A 20,837-nucleotide genomic window follows, 5' to 3' on the forward strand; every position below is an offset into this window, starting at 1 on the left:
GATCAGTGGTAATGAGCACCCATGCAAGAGGAGAGAGCTGGAATAGAGCCTGTCCTCGTAGTGAGGTGGTTTTTCCCTTCCATGTTGTCAAGACTAAGAACCGAGGAGAGTATTGGTTGTGGCCTAAACTGTGAATTGGCGAGGCAGGAAAGCATGGCAGGAGGTGTAGGGGCTAAGAGCTTCTAAAGAGCTCTTGGCTGTGTGCAGGGCTTAGGGGAGGGGGAGCTGAGCTGAAAGATTGATTGGAGTGTCCATATGGGTAAGGGACACTTACCCATATGGGTAAGGGAAAGCACACAAATCCTGCTTTCCCTCCCTCACCTGTATGGCTGCCGAGTAAGGTATCTGGACCCTTGCCTTGCCCCTCGCCTATCTGTGTCCCCAGATTGCCTTTACTTCACACCAGCCATGGTTATGGCAACACACACTCCTTTTCTTTCAGCCCACAAATAAGACTGTGTAGAATCAGGAGATATTACAGAGCTTTCATTTTGTTCTACTCTGTGGTCCTTTATCCTTTTTCTGATTTAGCTTCTCATTTATATATTTTCACTTTCACATGTCACTAAGTTTAAATGTTTAAACATTTCCCCCTCCAGTAGCCAAAAAGAAAACAAAGCAACAGCTAATATACTAATAAATTTATTTCTAGCTACAGGAGATAAGCTTCAATGCAATGTGGCCATAAAGTATGGCTCCCAGGCTTAGGGGAGAAGCAATAAACTTTAATAAATAAAATAATTTTAAAATACTCCTGGCAGTATAAATAAGAGTAAAATATAACATGTAACAGCCAACAACAGAGCTCCTTACAAAAGAAAGCTATAAACTAAAATAAGGAAATGTTTGCAGCTTTTTGTTGTCGCCCTGCACTCTAGGTGGGCCGCCTGGAGAATTCACAGTGGGAAGTTTTGGACTCACCTTCTGAAATGTTGCCCCTATTACATGTCCTGACACCTTTTGATTTGCTGAAGATCTGTGATAATCACCAAGGAAACCCATTGGGTACTAATGCTACAAATAAGACAGTTCTCAACACATTTCAAGGTGTCAGAGAACACTTTTCAAAAGGAGAGAGAGTAGGAGGATGCACCAGACCGCGTCCCATGGCTTCAGTTAATGCGGGAGCTTACAAGGCTCAGGGCTCACTTGACTTTCAGTCTTGCTCTACCGCTGATCTTTAAGGAAATGTGGAGTTCTCCTGGGCTCTACCTCAGCTTTCATTTGGGTTTTCAGCCCAGGAGTCACATGGGCAAAAGCATAAAAAATACAATGGCATTTTAGTGATCAGTGCCTTGGTTTGAAAGACTGTTGAAGTGATGGATTGTTCTCTAAAAAATTAAGGAGCAAGCAAGACAAGATCTCCCTCCCTCCCTCTCTTCCTCTCTCTGTTTCTCTCTCTCTCTCTCTCTCTCTCTCTCTCTCTCTCTCTCTCACACACACACACACACACACACACACACACACACACACGCATGCATGCACACGCTCACTCACTCTCAAATCAGAAGTGATAAAAGACAGGGAATTGAAGAGCTGCCAGTAGAATGAAATCAGAATTTATCAGTGCTTTCATTCAATACATTGGCAATTCCCAACCATTTGTAATCATGGGCAATATATTTGCTGCTGAGAAATGGGTTAAACGTACTCTCTCCCTTCAAGGAACTGAAGACTTTGCTGGCCTAGAGTGAGTTACACTTGGTCACATGGGCCGAGTCTGGGAGGGCTTAGTGGATAAACTTGGTTTAGAAGGTGATAGACTAACCTCTGGAGGGAAGGGCATTCCAAAGATGGCATGAAGGGGTCAAGACTGTGAAGGGAAATATGAATGAAAATTAGTTGGGGCTAGATTTCAGAGAGTCTTCAATGCCGATTTAAGAGTTTGGACTTTATCGTGTAAACAGTAGGAAGCCATAGAAAAATTTCAGAGCAAGAGATGTGGTTTGTGTTTTACATTTGTTTTATAAAGAGAAATCTCTGTTGGCAGTAAAGACGAGATGAGAGACAGATGATGAGAGCTCTAGGGAAACAACAGAGGGAATGATGTGGGCATTCCATTTATAAGTTGCTATGTCTGGTACTGTCTCAAGTTGGGGTGGGGTTTTTTTTTAATTCTTTTTTTTTTTTTACTATTTATTTATTTACTTATTTATTTATTTTTGCTGGATTATATGGAGAAAGGCAAGCTAGCACAGAACTTTTTTAATTCTGAGTTTGATTTCACCCATTAGTAGCCAAGTGTTCATGGGCAAGGAAGTTAAATTCTGTCTCCTGTTTCTCATCTGCAGAATGCGGGTAGCAATGATGCCTTCTGCATAGGGTTATAACAAGTATTTACTAAATGTATACGTATGCATAGCCCTTAGAACCTTGTATGTGCTATGTGCTAAGTATTTTATTTTTATCTTTTTTCTCAGTTCATTCATTTACTTGCTCGTTTAGTCTTTGTTAATTTGTTTTTAAGGCAATCTAGAGTAATCTATATTGTCATTAGTAAATTTTGTTTGCAGAATTTTTCTGAAATTTTCACCTTCTTTTCTCAAGTGCTCTTGGACCAAATTTTTTTAGCAGGAAATAGGAGGATAAAGCCTGTAAATTCAAACAGCTACTTCCCCTGGATGTGAAGTATAAACAACATTTGTGTAGAGAATGCTGCTGCATGGTGGTCCTTAGTGTCACTGTAGATCATGAGGAACAGGGGAGACGTTAAGTGAAGTTCCAGTATTGGGAAATTTGGGCAGGCTTACTTTACGGCACAATGTGGTTATATTATTCTGATAAACAGATTTTGAAATCCCAGAACACAGTGTGAACTACATTCAAATATGAATGCAGAAACACCTTCAGAAACCTCCAATAAACATTTTAATTCCCTATGTCTTTACTTCCCTGTTTGTGAGTGCAACTGAAAAAACAGTGCCACATTCTTAAATTGGAACAATAATTATGTCCCATGGATGCAATAAAAATTATAAGTACTTTTATTAAAGGTAGACTTTATTTTATATATATATATGTATATATGTATACATAATAATATATATGTATACATATACGTATATATGTGTATACATACATATATACATATATGTATATATATACATAATAAGTACAAATATATATATACATATATATTTATTGTATTTATTATATAAATAACTGCAGGCTAGCATTCTGAACAACTCCAGTAGTAGAGGAATTGTTCCTTATATTTCCTTGTGCAGAGCCAGTGTTCTGTTTCTTCTCAGTGTTCAGACTCTTGTAAAACAGAAAGCCGGCCCCATTAGGTTATAGGAAGAGTCTATAAGATTTGGGGCGGCGGGGGCAGGGAAGCTAAATATCTTGAAACTTTTTGCCTTTGAAGAGCTGAGAAAGCAGTTCTTGACGAGGGAGATAAATACAACCCCTCTGTATAGTTGAGGTGAACAAAGCTTTCCTTGATACTAAAGGTTTTTAATACTCTTTATTGATGGGAAGGGTTCTTTTATTTGATCCATCAAGATTACCAAGCCACATGTCCCCATCCCTAACTGAAATACGGCATCATGAAATCATGATTAAAGTTATAGGAACCAATTTGTGAAGTGGCAAGAGATGACAGTTACTGCATTTCCCCTCTTGGTTGCTGGGAATTAAGTTTCAGTAGCATTGAGGAATTCTGAAAAAATAACTGTAAGTTATTTAAATTATATTCTTCAACTTTTCCCTTGGATTCATGGCTAAGCAGTTTTGACTAGTTCATAAATTAGGACAGTGTTGTTGTTTTGTAATAAGATAATTTAGTGAAAATATTTTTGCAGGACTGTGATTTGTGTGGTTAGAATAATGAGCAAAGATTGCAGAGGAATCAGTGATTTGTAATCCCAACCCTGGTAGGCACAGATGTGTGACTTTAATGGAGTAATTTATTTTTTCTGATAACATTTGTCCAATCTCCTTTGAGGAGCTTTTGTGAGAATAAAATGAGTGGAGTTATGTGAAAGCAATTTAAAACAGAAAAGCACTAAAAATAACTAAATGTAGTTGCTGAACATCCTGAAGGCATCTTAGTGGAACAAATGGGAGTAAAATGTTGAGAGTGTTTGTTTGATTTTACAGGCAACAAGGGAAACTCTCAGTCGCCACTGCACTACCCTTGGTGATGCTCTTCGAAAAGAGAATGATTTTGCTCTTATAATTGATGGGAAAACCCTCAAGTATGCCTTAAATTTTGGAGTAAGACAGTATTTCCTGGACTTGGCTTTGTCATGCAAAGCTGTTATTTGCTGCAGGTAAGTTCTCCTTAATATTGTCAGATTTCAGAAAAGAGCACCTCGCTCCTAAGTTCTTGATTTTTGAACTTCCAGATTCTATCCAGAATTTGTAAATGTCAGGTTATTTGTTATTTCACTCACTCAAGACTGAAGGTTTACAACCTGGAATAGAATTTAGTAGCAGAGTCTTAGTGATCATTAGTAATTATTTTTCATAATTTGAATCAACAAGTTAATTGCCATATCCTGTGTTCAAAATCAGTTATTTACCTACATTTCCATGTTTGGTAATTTCTGTAAATGTTCTCTTTTCTACACATCAATCTTAGATCCTGCTTCAAGGACTTAACTTTAGGAAATGGCAGGATGGGAGGTGCTTGGCCATTTTCCTCAAGACTGTTTCTTGACTGTACATTCCTCTTTCCTGTAATTTATGATATTGCCCATTTCCTAAATTAGAATCTGTTTTGAGTTATCAAGGCTTGAATCCATAGAACTACATTTTTGTAAACTATTCACTCCAGTCCTTCCCAAACTTCTTGTCAAAAAATCTTCCCCATATCTTAGTCTTCATTGTTGCCCTATATCCTAAAATTTAAAGTGTATTGATGGGGCACCTGGTGGCTCAGTCGGCTAAGTGTCTGCCTTTGGCTCAGTTCATGATCTTGTGGCTCTTGAGTTTGAGCCCCGCATCAGGCTCTGTGCTGACAGCGCAGAACCTGCTTGGGATTCTCTCTCTCCTCTCTCCTCTCACCTCTCACCTCTCACCTCTCTCCTCTCTCCTCCCTCCTTTCTCTGCTCCTACCCTGCTTGTGCTCTCTCTCTTTCTCAAAATAAATAAACCTTAAAATTTTTTAAAGAAAGGAAGGAAGGAAGGAAGGAAGGATATTCATGGGACAGCTGGGTGGCTCAGTTGGTTAAGTATCCAACTGTTGATTTTGGCTCAGGTCATGATCCCAGAATCATGGGATGGAGCCCCACATTGGGCTCCATGCTAAGCATGAAGCCTGCATAAGATTCTATTTATCTCTCCTTCTGCCCCTCTCCCCCATTCACCCTTTCCCTCTCTCTAAAATAAAAAATAATTAATTTTTTTTTTTTAATAAATAAATAAGGGGCACCTGGGTGGCTCAGTCAGTTAAGCATCCGACTCTTGGTTTCGGCTCAGGTCATGTTCTCATAGTTCACGAGTGCAAGCCCCAAGTCGGGCTCTGCACCAATAGCATGGAGCCTGCTTGGGAGTCTGTCTCTCTTCCTCTCTCTTTCTCTGATCCTCCCCCACTCGTGTTCTCTCTCTCTCTCTCTCTCTCTCTCTCTCTCTCTCCCTCTCTCTCAAATAAATATTTTTAAATTAATTAATTAATTAATTAATTAATTTAATGTATTCATGACTATGCCCAGTGTCTTCACCGTGGAACCCAGGGATTTCCTCTTTGCCGTCCACTTACTGAGTCTTACCAGCTGGTCACACCAGGTCCAGGTGGCAGTGTCTCCAGTGTTTCTCCTCCTGGGAGATGAAATCTTAGCAAGGCTTCTGAAGAATTTCTCAGAATTTGTTCTTTTAACATTATCTTTAAATGTTTTCTATTTTCTTTTATTATTATTTTAAAATATATATTTACTGATAAAAGAAGGTTATGCTTTTTAAACCTTTTTTGTCTGGGCTTATTCTCTTAAATATCCTGCCTATAATCTGCCTCCACATTTATAAGCCATGCCTTGTAGATATTTCCGAAATTTCAGCTGGAACCTATTTTGTGAAACATATTTAAACCTAACTTAATAAATACCTTTTATAAAGCATCATTTTCAACCTATGAAATTATACTCAGAGAATTAAAAGTGCTTATTCCAGGAATCGTATTACTTTAGTCATCTATTTTTCTTCACTGTGGTATGTATTGATAAATGTTGCTGTAAAACAGCTCTTGGATAGCATGTTGTACATACTTCATATTAGTAATATTCAGGCTTTCTGGTTAATCACGAAGAAAGAATTAGAGATTCATTTATCTTGATGGTCTCATTTGCACTTTGCTATCACCATCCTTTTTAAAACTCTGCTTTTTCCAGTGACCTTTCTTGATTCCTTGCTAATCTCTTGACCAAGTCTTAGTAGTGTTCAACTCTGACACCCTTCCATCAGGATAATTGTGTGCCAGGTCTAGTTGTTAATCACTTTCACTAATGGGATCACAAGGATCAACAAAAGATTGCTCAAAAGCACATTAAGTGATACGACTGTTGGCTCCTGCTTGAAAACAAAACGGAATACAGAGCTCTTTAGATTCAGTGATCGGTTCCCTTGGTCTGGCCCTACTGTGTGCTGAGCAGATGGGCCGCACCTACAAGGATGAATAAGACTTCCTGCCTGCTCTCCTTCATGTATCCTTTTTTTTTCCTTTTAAGTAGAATCACAGTTGCTTTGAAAGCTGTGGGAGGCCAGTTCTCATAATGCAGTCCCTGCAGCTGATCTCATTCTTAGAGCATTGCTTAACACAGTACCTCCCACCATTCTTCCAAAAGCTGAACCACAAAATTAAACAATAGCAGAGGGAGAGAAACACTAGAAAGCGGAGTCAAGGGAGAAAAAATATGTTGTGAGCTTGTGAAATTCTCTCCCGAGATCCTTGTTCTGGATGGCTCACAAGTCACATGGATCTCAGGGCTCCTCTGGGCCCAGGTCCCTGGGAGGGAATCACACTCTGCCATGCACGTGCAACTCAGCTCTGAAACTGAGCTTATAAAGATGTGTGTGGCCCCTTCCTCCCTCCGTCCTGTTTTATGCATGTTTGAGGACCTGAAGGTCCCTATGCAGACACTGCGTTTTATTTAGAGTTTTTAGGGCTTTTTTTTTTTTTTTTTTTAAGTAAAATATCTTTCCTCAGCTTTTTCTTCTGAGTGCCTTCATACTCGCTCTTTTCCCCTAAGGACTGTGGTTCAACTTCCAGTCTGGTGTTGAGAATTCATCAGTGCCACTGCTGTAGTTATGTCTGTTCACCTTCTTGGCCGCCTAGTGCCTCCTGGCATTTTATCCAGTGGCGCAGACCGTATTCCTCTCATTCAGCTTACTAACCTTGAAGTACAATTTCCATGATACGCTTTTGTCACTTGTGAGGAATAGGTGGGCAATTCTGTAGATCTTTCTTTACCATTAAATGCAGGTGGCACTCCAGGTTCCCAGAAGATGACAATCTCCCAGCCTCAGGAAATTCTCTATTTTCTGCTATTAGAACATACACTCCAGACAGATACTGAATATTATTTCAAAATACAGTACTGTTTCACAAATTTGTTTGTGTTCATTCTGTCTTTATGGGTTTCTCCCCACCCAACTATTTTCTGATATTCCTTTTTTTTTTTTTTTTTTTTGGTCAGTCCTCACGTGAAAATCATCCAGAGTCTGCTCTGGGCCACCAGCTAGAGTGGAAGTGGAGAGGAAAGCCTTCCCGTAATGGATAATGAGGCTCTCAATATTAGTTCCATCTTCAGGATTACATCAGCCACTTTCTTCCCTGACATTATCAGCAGAGAGGGCAGAAGGCAGTTTTCGGTGTTTGCCTAATTGACACAGTTATAAAGATGAGCGTTTTTCCTGAAAAGCCTACAGTTGAATTGAAAGAAACAGTTGTTCTCAGTCAGTAGTCATTATATCTCTCACTCACTGCCATTTTCTGAAGGGACTATTCAGAGACAGAAATAATCCCCTCGTTCCAAAATTATTCAGGGCTTTGGAGTCCTGGTTTTGGTTTACAAAGGGAAGGTTTCATGTTATACTTCAAGTAATTTTTTTAAGTATGTAAAACCCAAGAAGTAAAATGAAATCTGTTTTTATCTGCCCAACATGTCCTGTATTTTTATAGATACCATGCAGGTTTTGTTTTTTTTTTTTTTACTTCTGTGTACACTTACCTGTATAACCTGAATAGTTTAATAGGAAACATGCATGTAACGTTAGAGGAGTTTCTGATCAGTTTTCCTGGTTATAAACATAAACTCCTTGTGGTCCTTCTTTCCTTCTTTTCCCTTGCTCAAATGCACCAATTCCATCATTTGGTGGGATCAGATGTTTGAAGAACGTGAAAACTCTGCATCATTTTCAACACCCCTTGCCCCCCACCACTCCCGCAAAATACACATATACACAAATATGTAAAATTGAATTCACCATTTTAGGGGCTTCACAGACTCCCTAAAACTCTTACACAGGTAGGAGAGGGAAAAGCTTGCTCCAAGACTTGTGGAGATTTCTGTGCCCAGCGAAAATCAAGACCTATTCTGCAACGTTACTGTACCAGATAAATAATTCCTCATCTCAGTTACCAACATTTTATGCCCTAAGTTCTTAGAGCTTGCATAATTGGTACATATAATGGCATTTTATCTGAGGATTCATAAAATTCTTGTTCTAATTTTACCTCTCTGGCACTTTGGCTGCCTAGTGGAATTTCTCTGGCTTTGGTTTTGTGACCTGTAAAAAGAAGAGCTTGGCAGAGAGCAATGATTCAAATCCTACACAGAGCCTGGAGGTCTAAGCAGCAGAGAGTAGAGCTTCTCTGACATAGAGCCGTGGGAGAGCCGTGCACATACACGCCTTCCTCAGTTATTTCCTTCCAGCTTGAAAGCCGCTGGGCCAGAGGACCTCTCCTGGCCCTTTCACTTTCTGGACAAACCCTTCTTCTGTGGGCCACTCTATGCTGGGACGGGTCTGTCTACCGCTTGGATCAGCTTAATTTGTGGAAGCATCTGTTCTACCTCTTTCAATATTCCCTCCAGAAGAGGGTGGGAATGTTGCAGGAAAGTATTGCTGTGTGTTAAATAGCATGTGGTTTCTGAGATCCTCATCAGTTCACATAACCCAGCCTTTCAAAGAATTTTACATTTTTTCTGTAGTTGTCAGTTTAGCTTAAACATATTTTGAAACTTATGTTCTGTGACAGTTGGTTGAAAATTGGCCTAGAGCCTCCAGCTTTTAGACTGTCTAGTAATCACCGTTCTTCTACATAATTTATGTACTTATGTCTTCTGAAAAGCAGAAGTTAAATTGAAGTAAGCATTTTTCCCGACTTGCAACATCTCTAATCAAAGTTTAACCCCCTTTTGGGCCATTTTCCCCATAGTGCATTAAAAAAAAAAAAAAACACTTCAGTGAGAGTCGTCACTCAGGAGTGGCATTCCAGGCAAAACCTTTCACCCTGGTCTGATCAACCGGTCCTCCTAGAAAAGGTCTAAAGGGACCCTTTGAATACTCTGTGTCATAGCATGACTGCATTAAGCAAGGGTCAAGACAGATCTACTTCTTGAATCTTTTGGGATTGTCTTAAACTTGAAGGATTTCCCTAAATAAATGTTCTGCACTTAAAGGGTAGTCATAAAGCACAAATGAAGCTAATAAATGCTCAACAGACATTCCTTTAAAGAAAAAAGTTTGTGAACACCATTGGATGCCAAGCAGATGTTTGACTTTGAGAAGACTTACAAACTGTTAATGAATGTCAACCCCGTGTTTGCTTCCAAGAAAATATGAATAAATGTTGGATATGTTGAGAGAATATTTCTTTCATACATGTATGGCTAAAAGAGGACATGCTGAATAAGTTTTATAACTTCATAAAATGCCCATGTTTTGCTTTAACATCATATAATGAGCTGTTCAGCCCTGTCTGTCTCATTTGCTACTCTACCTCTCCTGAGTAATGTTAAATAATAAGGCCATGGTACCATCTGGTAGCCACTTATGTTATACAGTTCCCCACCAGGGAAGTCCATATTTGACAGTAAAATATTAATAAATTTCAACACTTAAGAATTCCACTACAATTCAACATTATATAGTTTTAGATATGATCAGTTTAGATAAACCACCATCACCCAACAGCCGCACGTGCACACGCACACACGCACAGACACCGATTAGAACTGCAGATCATATAACTCCAGTAAAACAGAGTTAACTTGTACTGGAAAGTATATAAAATATAAGCATGCAACTTAGTGAATTTTCATGAAGCAAGTACACTCCTGTATCAAGTACTCGAGCATAACCAGCACCTCAGAAGCCCCCGCACGCTCCCCTCCCTGTAGCTTTATTATCCTCCCAAGAGTAAGTGCTATCTTGATTTCCATGATCATGCTTCTTAAATGCTATCTTACTCATTTCAGTCTTTTTCTGTTTTATATCTTGCTAACTTGGAATAAGTGTACGTATCTTCCATAACTACTTTCAAATTCTTGATGATTCTTTTCTGTTCAGCAATTTTAAGTACAGACTCTGCAGCTTTCCACTGAGGCCTCCCTAAAGCTTTACATAAATCAATAGTCAGCACTCTAATGTGTCTTCAAAAACAAATCCACCTAATAGATTATGTACAGTTCTCTTTCAGTTCTATGGTGATAGAATAAAGGGCTTCATTTTCCGATTTGTTAAGGACATGGTATATGGAACCTACAATATTTCTTCAATCTGTCTACTGACCTGATTTTGTGGGGGAAAGGAAAGCAGAGTTACTTTGGTGTAACTGGTTCTCCTTGAACCCATAGGGTTTCTAGTGATCACCTTCTTTCTAATAAACCCATGTGAGCCATCCCCATTTAGAGCAATTAGAGGCTTGGCATTTTGAGCCAGGCTAGGGCTTCAAGAGTCAAGACCAGGTAGGATGTAAGCCATGAGTGTTGAACAACTGTAGGGCATGGAGTAAAGAGAAGGAAAAGAGCACATCCTAGAGGAAAATGATCTTGCAAAACAAGAGGCATATTACCAAGGAAGCAGACGGAGAGACGAAAAATGGATATAATAAGCTTTTAAGTTAAGGCATGAAAGAGGAGGTGGTTCCAGATAGTATTTTCCAAGAGGAAGGGAGTATTTCATAGAGCAAAAGTGAGCAAACGTTTTCTGTAAAGGGCCAGATAGTAAGTATTTTAGGCTTTCTGGGCTATACAGTCTATGTCACAGCTACTCAACTCTGCCACGATAGCGTGAAAGCAGCTCTGGACAAAATATAAATGAAGGGGGTGACTGTGATCCAATAAGTCTTTATGTAAAAAGCAGGCTACCGCCCAGATTTGGCCCTGGGGTTATAGTCTATTGACCCCTGCATGGTGTCTGTGGCTCGTGAATGAATGATAAGCGGGAGACATTCTGACAGAACATCCATGAGGTTCACTCAAACCTCCCTAGGCTGTAATTTCCAGCTTTCTTTTCTGGAAAACTGAGACATTTGCCAGTCTCTCTCTACCTGCCTGTTTCCCTTTCTCCATGATTCCTCAAAAATGACTGACATTATTTCCGTAGTGACAGCTATACAGCCACTCTAGAGGGTCCATTAAATTTCTCTGTGTCCTGGGATTCAAGAAAAACCGTTAAAATGTGGAATTTCCAGAATTCAATTTGTTTTTGAATGAAGTGTCAATAGATATTTATGTGTCTCAGTAGGAGATAGATGAGGAACTAGGACCACAGATATCAGATCCTGCTCTGTCACCGAAATGCCTCCCCTCTGTTCTAGGGGGATGTGCCAGCAAGATGCAAAAGGACAATTCCAGCCACGGGACCAGGCGGGAAGAGGCACAAGCTAGCCTTCCCCTTAAGCTGGAAGTGGTCCAAAGCCAAAGTGAAGCAAATTCTTGTTTGATTTTTATGCATTATTTTAGCTTCTGCCCTACATGCCACTTCCTCTGCACTCCACCTTAGGAAAACATTCTTAACTATTTAACATGTTCCCTTCCAAATGCCACACTTTATTTGTATATGTGTGCCACTGTGAAAAATACATAATATGGTTATATGTGTGTTGAAATGAGAGATCTATATTTATAATACTCCAGCACAAATTTGTTGCCTCTTTAATTTTTCTACAGTTGGGAGACTATCCATGTTACCAGATGGAAAGCAAGTTTATTTCTTCTCACCACTGCTCATTGTTATCTAATGCATCAGAATAATATACATCATTTTATTTATGCTCATAGCAATGGCCATATAAGTTGCCTCTAAACCTTTGCTACCCTGGAAAGTGCTAAAGGGAATATCCTCTCTACATAACCATGCCAAGTGTTTTTTTATTATATACTTAAGAATGGAAGTGTGTGGCTGTGACTATATCTATATTTTGTTTCAATCAGAATTGCCGCATTGCTCCAAAGCAGCTCTACTCAGAGTGTGCATTCCCAGCTTTATGTGAGAAGGTTGCTGTTTCTGCACCTTAACATCAACGCTGGGCATCCCTGAATTTATAACTTTGTCAATTTGATGGTTGAAAAGCACCTTGTTGTTTTCACTTCTCTGATTACTAGGGAGATTAAGCATCTCTTAATATAAAGAGAGACAGAGTGTGAGTGGGGGAGGGGCAGAGAGAGAGGGAGACACAGAATCTGAAGCAGGCTCCAGGCTCTGAGCTGTCAGCACAAAGCCCAGCATAGGGCTCGAACCCACGAACCGCGAGATCATGACCTGAGCCAAAGTCAGACGCTTAACTGACTGAGCCATCCAGGCACCCCTAGCATCTCTTAATATAACTACTTACCTCTCTAGATTTCTGCTTTTGAAGTTCATTCATTCATTCATTCATTCAGCAAATTTTTTTTTTAATTTTTTTTTTTCAACGTTTATTTACTTTTGGGACAGAGAGAGACAGAGCATGAACAGGGGAGGGGCAGAGAGAGAGGGAGACACAGAATCGGAAACAGGCTCCAGGCTCCGAGCCATCAGCCCAGAGCCTGACGCAGGGCTCGAACTCACAGACCGCGAGATCGTGACCTGGCTGAAGTCGGACGCTTAACCGACTGCGCCACCCAGGCGCCCCTTCTCAGCAAATATTTTTTGAGCACTCGCTATGTTTGCTATGTATAAGTTCTATAAATAAAGCAGTGAACAAGAGGAAAATCCCTGCCTTCACATTGTAGCTGTTGTTCAATAAAATCATTACACGTATATATCCAAAGGTAATACTGTGTATGATTGTGTGTATAAATGGTCATAGTTGATTTATTATATATCAGATAGATTTATATGAAATCCTTGGTAATAGTTGCTATAAAGAAAAGCAGCACACTGAAGAAGAATAGGGGTACTGAACTGTCGGCTGGGGGTTTTTATGGCCTAATTGAATATTTCTGGTGAGAAATCATACATAAGGTTTCTTTCTGGGGCGCCTGGGTGGCTCAGTTGGTTGAGTGTCCAACTTCAGCTCTGGTCATGATCTCACAGTTCATGGGTTTGAGCCCCGCGTCAGGCCCTGTGCTGACAGCTCAGAGCCTGGAACCTGCTTTGGATTCTGTGTCTCCCTCTCTCTTTGCCCCTCCCCCACTCACATTCTCTCTCTCTCTCTCTCTCTCTCTCCCTTTCTCTCTCTCTCTCTCTGTCTCTCAAAAATAAACATTTAAAAAAAAAGATTCCTCTCTGACCATCATTGCCTTTTCTGTGCCTTAAATTCTGTTTTATGTTATATTAATAATGCTAACCTGGCTTTCCTTTGTTTTATATATGCTTTGTCTTTTTTTTTTTTCTTCTAAACCATTATGTTCAATCCTTCTGTATAATATAGTGGTTAAGAATACTGTCTCTAAGTCCACATTGCTTAGGGTTCAATCCTGGCTTCACCACTTACTTGCTCTTTTTCCTTAAATTATATAATCTTTCTGTGCCTCAGTGTCTTCATTTGTAAAATGACAATAATAGTAACCTCTTATAGGGTTCTTCTGAGAATTGAATGAATTAAAACAAGTAAAGTTAGAACATAGTGAGCAAATAAGTGTTATTATTACCTGTTATTATAAAGCGTGTCTCTTTTAGACACCATATTGCTGAATTTGTTTTTTGTTTTTTGTTTTGATATAACCTGAGAATCTCTTTCAGTTAGTGAATTTAACCTATTTATATTTATTATAATTATTACTATGTTGGCCTCATTTCTTTTGTCTTATTATTTTTTTAATGTTTATTGATTTTGAGAGAGCAGAGGAGCAGAGAGAGAGAGAGAGAGAGAGAGAGAGAATCTAAAGCAGGCTCCAGGCTCCAAGCTGTCAGCACAGAGCCCAATGCAGAGTTCGAACTCCCAGACCATGAGATCATGACCTGAGCTGAAGTTGGACACTTAGCCAACTGAGCCTCTATAACTGCTTGTTCTGCTTATAACTGCTATAACTGCTTGTTCTGGTTTCATGTTTTCAGTATTTTCCCAAATTCTTCCAAGGTTTTGTTGTTTTTTTAATCATACTTTTTCAAAATTCTTATATCTTTTTATACCAGTTCTGTTTCCTTATAAGTCATTATAAGGCTTTTTTTTCCTTTTGTGCTCATGATATCCTGTTTTACCTGTGAGATTTTTTTCCCCCATTTTCCCTAACAGCAGCAAAGTCCTTTGGGAGAAAGATGAAAGCTACATCCTAACTTGCGGTAAAATTGGAGACAGGGCTCCATCTGAGCTTAGTGAATCCCTGTCCCCTGCCCCTCATTCCTTTACCCAAGTGTTGCTTTTCTTAAAGGCAGCCATGTTTTGGTGATATTACCTGCATAAGGTAACACTGAAGGCCTTGTTAACACACCCACGTCATTGGCACCTGTCCCTGCCTGGCTCCATGCCCTGAGGTTGACCAAATGGTTCCAACTTTCCTGTCCCAAGGTAGGAGATGGGAATTTTCCTGGGGTCTTAGTTTTAGGGCATTGTGGATACTCCCAAGAATTGGGGTGTCTTTCAACATGTTATTTGGGGGAGTTTGAGTTTCTACAAGCTCTAAGCCTAAGCCATAGTGTTTACAGTGAGAGAGGAACCCCTTTGCTCCATGCAGCCCACTCTCACCTCCCTGACGCTGGTCAGCCTGGGCTTCCATGGGGACACCACAGGGAATGAACAGTGCATCTGAAAAGCTTTCCCTGCCTGTTTGTGTATTTATGGCCCTGGAACACCACTCTTTCCCTCCACCCATTTACCTTCTGACAGGTATCCAGCACTTCGTCTTTCTCCAAAGGCTTCTCATCGATTTTTGCTGATTGTGACCCTCAAATTTACCGAGCTTAGGATTTGATTTCAATTTCGGGCAGTAGCCAACACTACCACTTGTTTCCTCTTCTACTAGATATTTATAAGATTAGAGACAATTCTTTGGTGAAACCCATCCACATAGGACAGAATTCCTAAGAATGAGGGAGGGAAGGAAGAAAGGAAAGGCAAGCTGATTTTCTTACAGCCTAAGGAAGTTCCAACCCTTTCTTACCTACTCAGAGTCACAAGAAAAGAGAAGAGAGCAAGTGCCCATATAGGCTCCAACCAGGAAGAGATGGATGGAGGCCATAGCTCTTACCACTCTGAGAGCAAGGTCGCAAAAGAGCAGAACCTGAAGGAGAAGCACTCTTGGCCTTCTGGAGTAGACATGCTTCCCACTTGGACCACACCACTCCTATAGGCAAGGCTCCCTAGACAGAAAGAGGTAGCTGGACCTTGTCCCATGCAGGAGAGATTTCTGTCTCTAGCACTTTTTGTCTCCTTGGAGCAAGAATTCATAGACCACTGTCCTATGTAAAGGCTCATAATATTTAACTCCTGGTACAGTAGGTCAGGTCAGTGAAAGTTCTTAAATTAATAACGGGCAGAAGGATGGCCCTAAGAAGAAGGCTCTTCTCCTTCTCTTAATATTCTTCCATATAGGGGCGCCTGGGTGGCTCAGTCGGTTAAGTGTCTGACTTCAGCTCAGGTCATGATCTCGCGGTCTGTGAGTTCGAGCCCCGCGTCGCGCTCTGTGCTGACAGCTCAGAGCCTGGAGCCTGTTTCAGATTCTGTGTCTCCCTCTCTCTCTGACCCTCCCCCATTCATGCTCTGTCTCTCTCTGTCTCAAAATAAATAAACGTTAAAATAAAATAAAATAAAATAAAATATTCTTCCATATAAATATCACCACATACCAAAGGATCACTTAAATACTTAATAAGCAAGTGATGCCTGAATGCACATCCCCAGCTCTGAGTTTTTTTCCAAGCTTAGTTCTGACTTTTCAGTCAGTATAGTTAATGATGCCACTAGGATATCCCAATGCTCTCTAAACTTCCAAGTGTCTATAACTTCCTGAGACCTTTCCTCTATACATATTCCTGCCTTTTCTGTTGATGTTTAGGCCATCATTTTCTTAGTCACTCACATTTGAAACCTCAGGGTCATCTCTGATCCCACTTCCATTCAGACCCCACACCCAAGCCATATGTCCTTTCTTTTCATTTTCTTTTCAGTTCAGATACATATGTAGAGAGAGATGTAGGTATCTACATATATAAAAAAGATACATTTTGGGGGCAATCCAAATTAATATTTTTTTTTAATTTTTTTTTCAACATTTATTTATTTTTGGGACAGAGAGAGACAGAGCATGAACGGGGGAGGGGCAGAGAGAGAGGGAGACACAGAATCGGAAACAGGCTCCAGGCTCCGAACCATCAGCCCAGAGCCTGACGCGGGGCTCGAACTCACAGACCGCGAGATCGTGACCTGGCTGAAGTCGGACGCTTAACCGACTGCGCCACCCAGGCGCCCCTAAATTAATATTTTTAATGCACTGCTTCTACCATGCTCTTTTTTGGCTCAAAATCTTTTTAATTAACACCTCCTGTTGCATAGAGCTAGTAGCTGTGATATTCAAACTTTCTTATCCTGACATGCAGAGGCCCCCTGTCATCTGGCTCTAAGCCATTCGGACTATACCCACTTTCCCTTGAAAAGGTGGTATGTTTCCTTCTCCACCTAATAATTTTCCATCTGTTTTTCCTATCCATGTGAGAAAACCTGGAGAATGCAATATCCTTTATGTACTTCCTCTGCATTCTAGATACAGAGCAGATTAAACAGACTTTGCGTCCTGACAGCAAACAGTAAATAAAAAAAAATAAATGAGTGAGAGTTGTAGTGTTAGTATAATGAGATAATGAGATGAATTTCTTTTTTTTGCAAAATTGCCATTTATTCAGTTCTACTACCATTTTACATTTGCTCTGGGCTGAGTCTTGAGCTGGGTTCCAGATACTAGATGATGAAAGAAAAGAGAAGAGAAGGAAGGAAGGGGAAGGAAGAGACAGAGAGGGAAAGAGAGAGAGAGAGAGAGAGAGAGAGAGAGAGAGAGAGAGAAAAGAGAGAGAAAGAAAGAAAGAAAGAAAGAAAGAAAGAAAGAAAAAGAAGGGGAGGGAGAAAAAGAGAAAGGAAAGAAAGCAGGAAAGAAAGAAAATGAACAGTAGCATTGTAGACAAACTATTCTCTGGTGTTGATACTATAATAAAGATTTCTATCAGGAATTTTTTTCCTTTTGGGGTATTTATAAGGTACATTTTCCAGTTAGTAGTTTGGAGTGTCTGTGAACACACACACATAAATGCGTATTCAAATATACACTATCAATACAATCAGTCCCTATTTAAAATATTATCAGAACCAATGAAACTGGAGACAGGAGTAGTTCATCTATAACAACCATGATTATGGGGGGAAAAAATGTTTGCATCTAATAAAATGCATTGCGGAAGGACATCTTATTTAAAATTACTTTCCCTTTTTGCCCTGTGAAAAGGCTATCTGCATTTTATTTCTGTAGACTCAATCCCTGTATTATAAGGTCCCCTTGTTGCCTCTGACTGCACAGTATATCAACAGATGTTGCTTTTGGAGGCTAGGAAAGCACTCACTCATCAGTCATTTGAATAACACAGTTCTCTTACCTAGAAGTAGTTGAATGTTTCATTATGTACCATATGCTAAGTATAGTTTTGAAGATGCTATATACGTGGCTGTTTTCATTCCAGTAATCGATGTGTTTCTAGAAGTGTTCTAATATTTATGTAATTTTGGTACATGTAACAGATTTTTTTTTTTTGGCCAAATTTTAATTCCTCTTCAATTCAAAACTTTACAAATGAGCCTAACAAATTTTAGTTCAGAGTCAAGATCTCAAAAGTTTTTCTCTTAGGTTTTTTTTTTCTCTTTTTATATTTTTTTTTATTAGCGGAATATGACTCAGTGGGGAATAAATAGACTGATAGTCACAAGGAGAAATCTTCAGAAGTGTTGGAAAATACAGCAGAACCCCCTACTAATGATCCTGACCTCTAAAGAGTCACCAGGAGCACTTCTCAAGCTTAGTAAATACAGGGGCTCTATAAGCACAGGGTCACTATAAAAACACTTCAGGAAAATTAAGAAATACTCTCTTCCTCCTTGTTCTTAAAACGTTTCTCTGGATTCACCTTCTAATAGCAACTTTATAGTAACTTAAGTTTTCAGTATGTTTTTGAGATACATTATCAATATTATTTCTAGTGTATATATAAGATGTTTTTTAGGTTAGTAACCTAAAAACATAATACAGTAAGATAAATTATTATACTCCTTTTGGCTACCTATAAAAAGTCCCCTAAAATATTCTGTCTTTATCCGTATTCCATTCAAAAAGGCAGTTCATTTAGCTAATCCCATTAAAAGAGTGCAAAATGAGGCTCATTAAAGATGTGCTCTCTATATACCTGCAGCTTAAGTGGTAAAAATTGTCAGTACACTGATCTAATGTCCACTGGACAATGAGAGTTTCTACATAGCAAATAAGAAAAATATTGAACGGCATGTGCAGAAACTATAGCCAAAATAATATCTGAAAAGCTATTACACTCAGTGTGCTGCTAGTTTGTATTGCAAAAGACCACCTTCTGTTTGTGGAGCCACAGGAAGAAAACTGTATCTTTAGAGCACATACTTGATTAGTCTTTGTCCACAGAGGCTCTGGCTTCTCCCAAAGAAGAAAAGAGCAACAATGGAGGAGAAGAGAACTATGTATAATTGAAGTCCTAACGCAGACCCATGCGTGGTTTTAAAAAAAGTCTAGAGTAGAAAAAGTGCTTTTATAATGTTTCTGAATTATACACTGTGTCACTATTGGCGTTTGTAAAATTCAGTTTTTAGTTACTCTCAAACATGGATCTCTAGTTTTTTGATAGACATTTGGGAAAATTAGCATGTAGTAACATTGTTCTAGACTATTCTGGAAATTGTACAAATATAGAAGCATGTTTATGAAAGTCAAGAAAATAAATAAATTCTAATGCGTGACTTCAGTTAGTGACTTCTTATAAGATAGGACAATGGTAGAAGGAATATGTTCTAGATGATTTCGAACAGTGAAGAAGTTTAATATATGCTATTTGCTGGGTTTTTTTTTTTACCTGACAATAAGCTCTCCTCTCCTTGTCAAAGCCAAGTCATATTCTGACTCATCAAGGAAGCCCCTTTCAAGCAATTCTGATTTCCACGTCCTCTGAAGTTATGAAGTACTGGCAATTATATCAAAAAGCTTTATGCTACACTCCTTTTTAATGTCGTCTAAGTTTGTTTTGCTATCTTGTAACTGCCTTGTACCAAGGAACAGTTTTTAAAATGGATGCTGTAGGGGCACCTGGGTGACTCAGTCAAGTTAGCATCCACCTTCACCCCAGGTCATGATCTCGTGGTCCATGAGTTCAAGCCCCACGTCAGGCTCTGTGCTGACAGCTTGGAGCCTGGAGCCTGCTTCAGATTCTGTGTGTGTCTCTCTCTGCCCCTCCCTGCTTATGCTCTGTCTCTCTCAGTCTCTCAAAAATAAACATTAAAAAAATTTTTTTTTTTAGTGGATGCTGTAAAAACAGTAGAACTTTTTAACTGATTTCAGCTCGACTAACGTGGATCCTCTTGAACCACCTTGTCTCCCTAAGAGATGCCCACAGTGCATCTAGGCCAGACCTGAAAGGATGCTTCTCAGGACACATCTGCACTTTTGCTTTCATGAGATGACGTGGTGCTTACTAGGAATCAGTCAAAATTGTTGCTAGGAAAGCCCGGTATAATACTCTAGAGAGACTTTCAGAGTTGCTAAACCATTTGCTGTATACTTTAGAGTGGGGAACAGAACAGTGAGCTGGGGTGGAGGCATCATTACGTTCTGGTCTCCACTTGAATGAAACCGGCCATGGAGTGTGCCTCATGAGTGAGGTTTGTGCAACAAAAATAGGCAGAATTTCAAACAGTAGACCCCTCTGCAAAGTAAGGCTCTTTGCTCTACATCACAAGCTTGTGGGTTCATGAGTTAAATATTTTATGTATGCATATTTTATTTTTTATGAATCCCCACTTAGCAACGGCTATGTCAGACACATCAGATATGAAGGCTTCTGCCGTTTGTTGAATCTTCTTCCAAGCCCTTGTCTGCTGTTAGCTTGTAAAGGAAGCAGATGCCGCTGCTAGTAAAAGTTACAGTGTAACTTTGGGGACGCCTCTCGCTATATCATCATCTTTTAAAACACACACACACACACACACACACACACACACACACACACACACAGGCATTGTTCTTGCCAAGGGGATTAATACTCCATTTTTAACACCTGAGATAACCATGCTCACGAAGTTGGTGAAAATCCTCAGCCAATTTTAATTTGGGGACATTGAAAATTATAGTGGCAGGCAGAAGAAATAGTGGTTGGTTGTGATAGCCATGAAGAAAGAAAACAAAATTGATGCTACTTCCAATCTCTGGTCTTACCTCCCCATGCAGAGATTTCTCTTTTTGACACATTCAGCCGAT

General features: G+C 39.6%; 1 protein-coding gene across 6 annotated transcripts in view; it reads left to right on the forward strand.

Moving 5' to 3' along the window:
* The window catches only part of ATP8A1 (ATPase phospholipid transporting 8A1), a 232,249-nt gene that overhangs the window by 155,230 nt on the left and 56,182 nt on the right, over nucleotides 1–20,837 (forward strand). For all 6 annotated transcript variants that reach the window (XM_047855524.1, XM_047855526.1, XM_047855525.1 and 3 more), the window contains one exon: nucleotides 4,102–4,274. In XM_047855524.1, coding sequence (XP_047711480.1) covers nucleotides 4,102–4,274 — 173 coding nt within the window. The remainder of the gene's footprint in view (nucleotides 1–4,101; nucleotides 4,275–20,837) is intronic.

Source organism: Prionailurus viverrinus, chromosome B1 (assembly GCF_022837055.1).
Source record: "Prionailurus viverrinus isolate Anna chromosome B1, UM_Priviv_1.0, whole genome shotgun sequence".
NCBI classification, from domain to species: domain Eukaryota; kingdom Metazoa; phylum Chordata; class Mammalia; order Carnivora; family Felidae; genus Prionailurus; species Prionailurus viverrinus.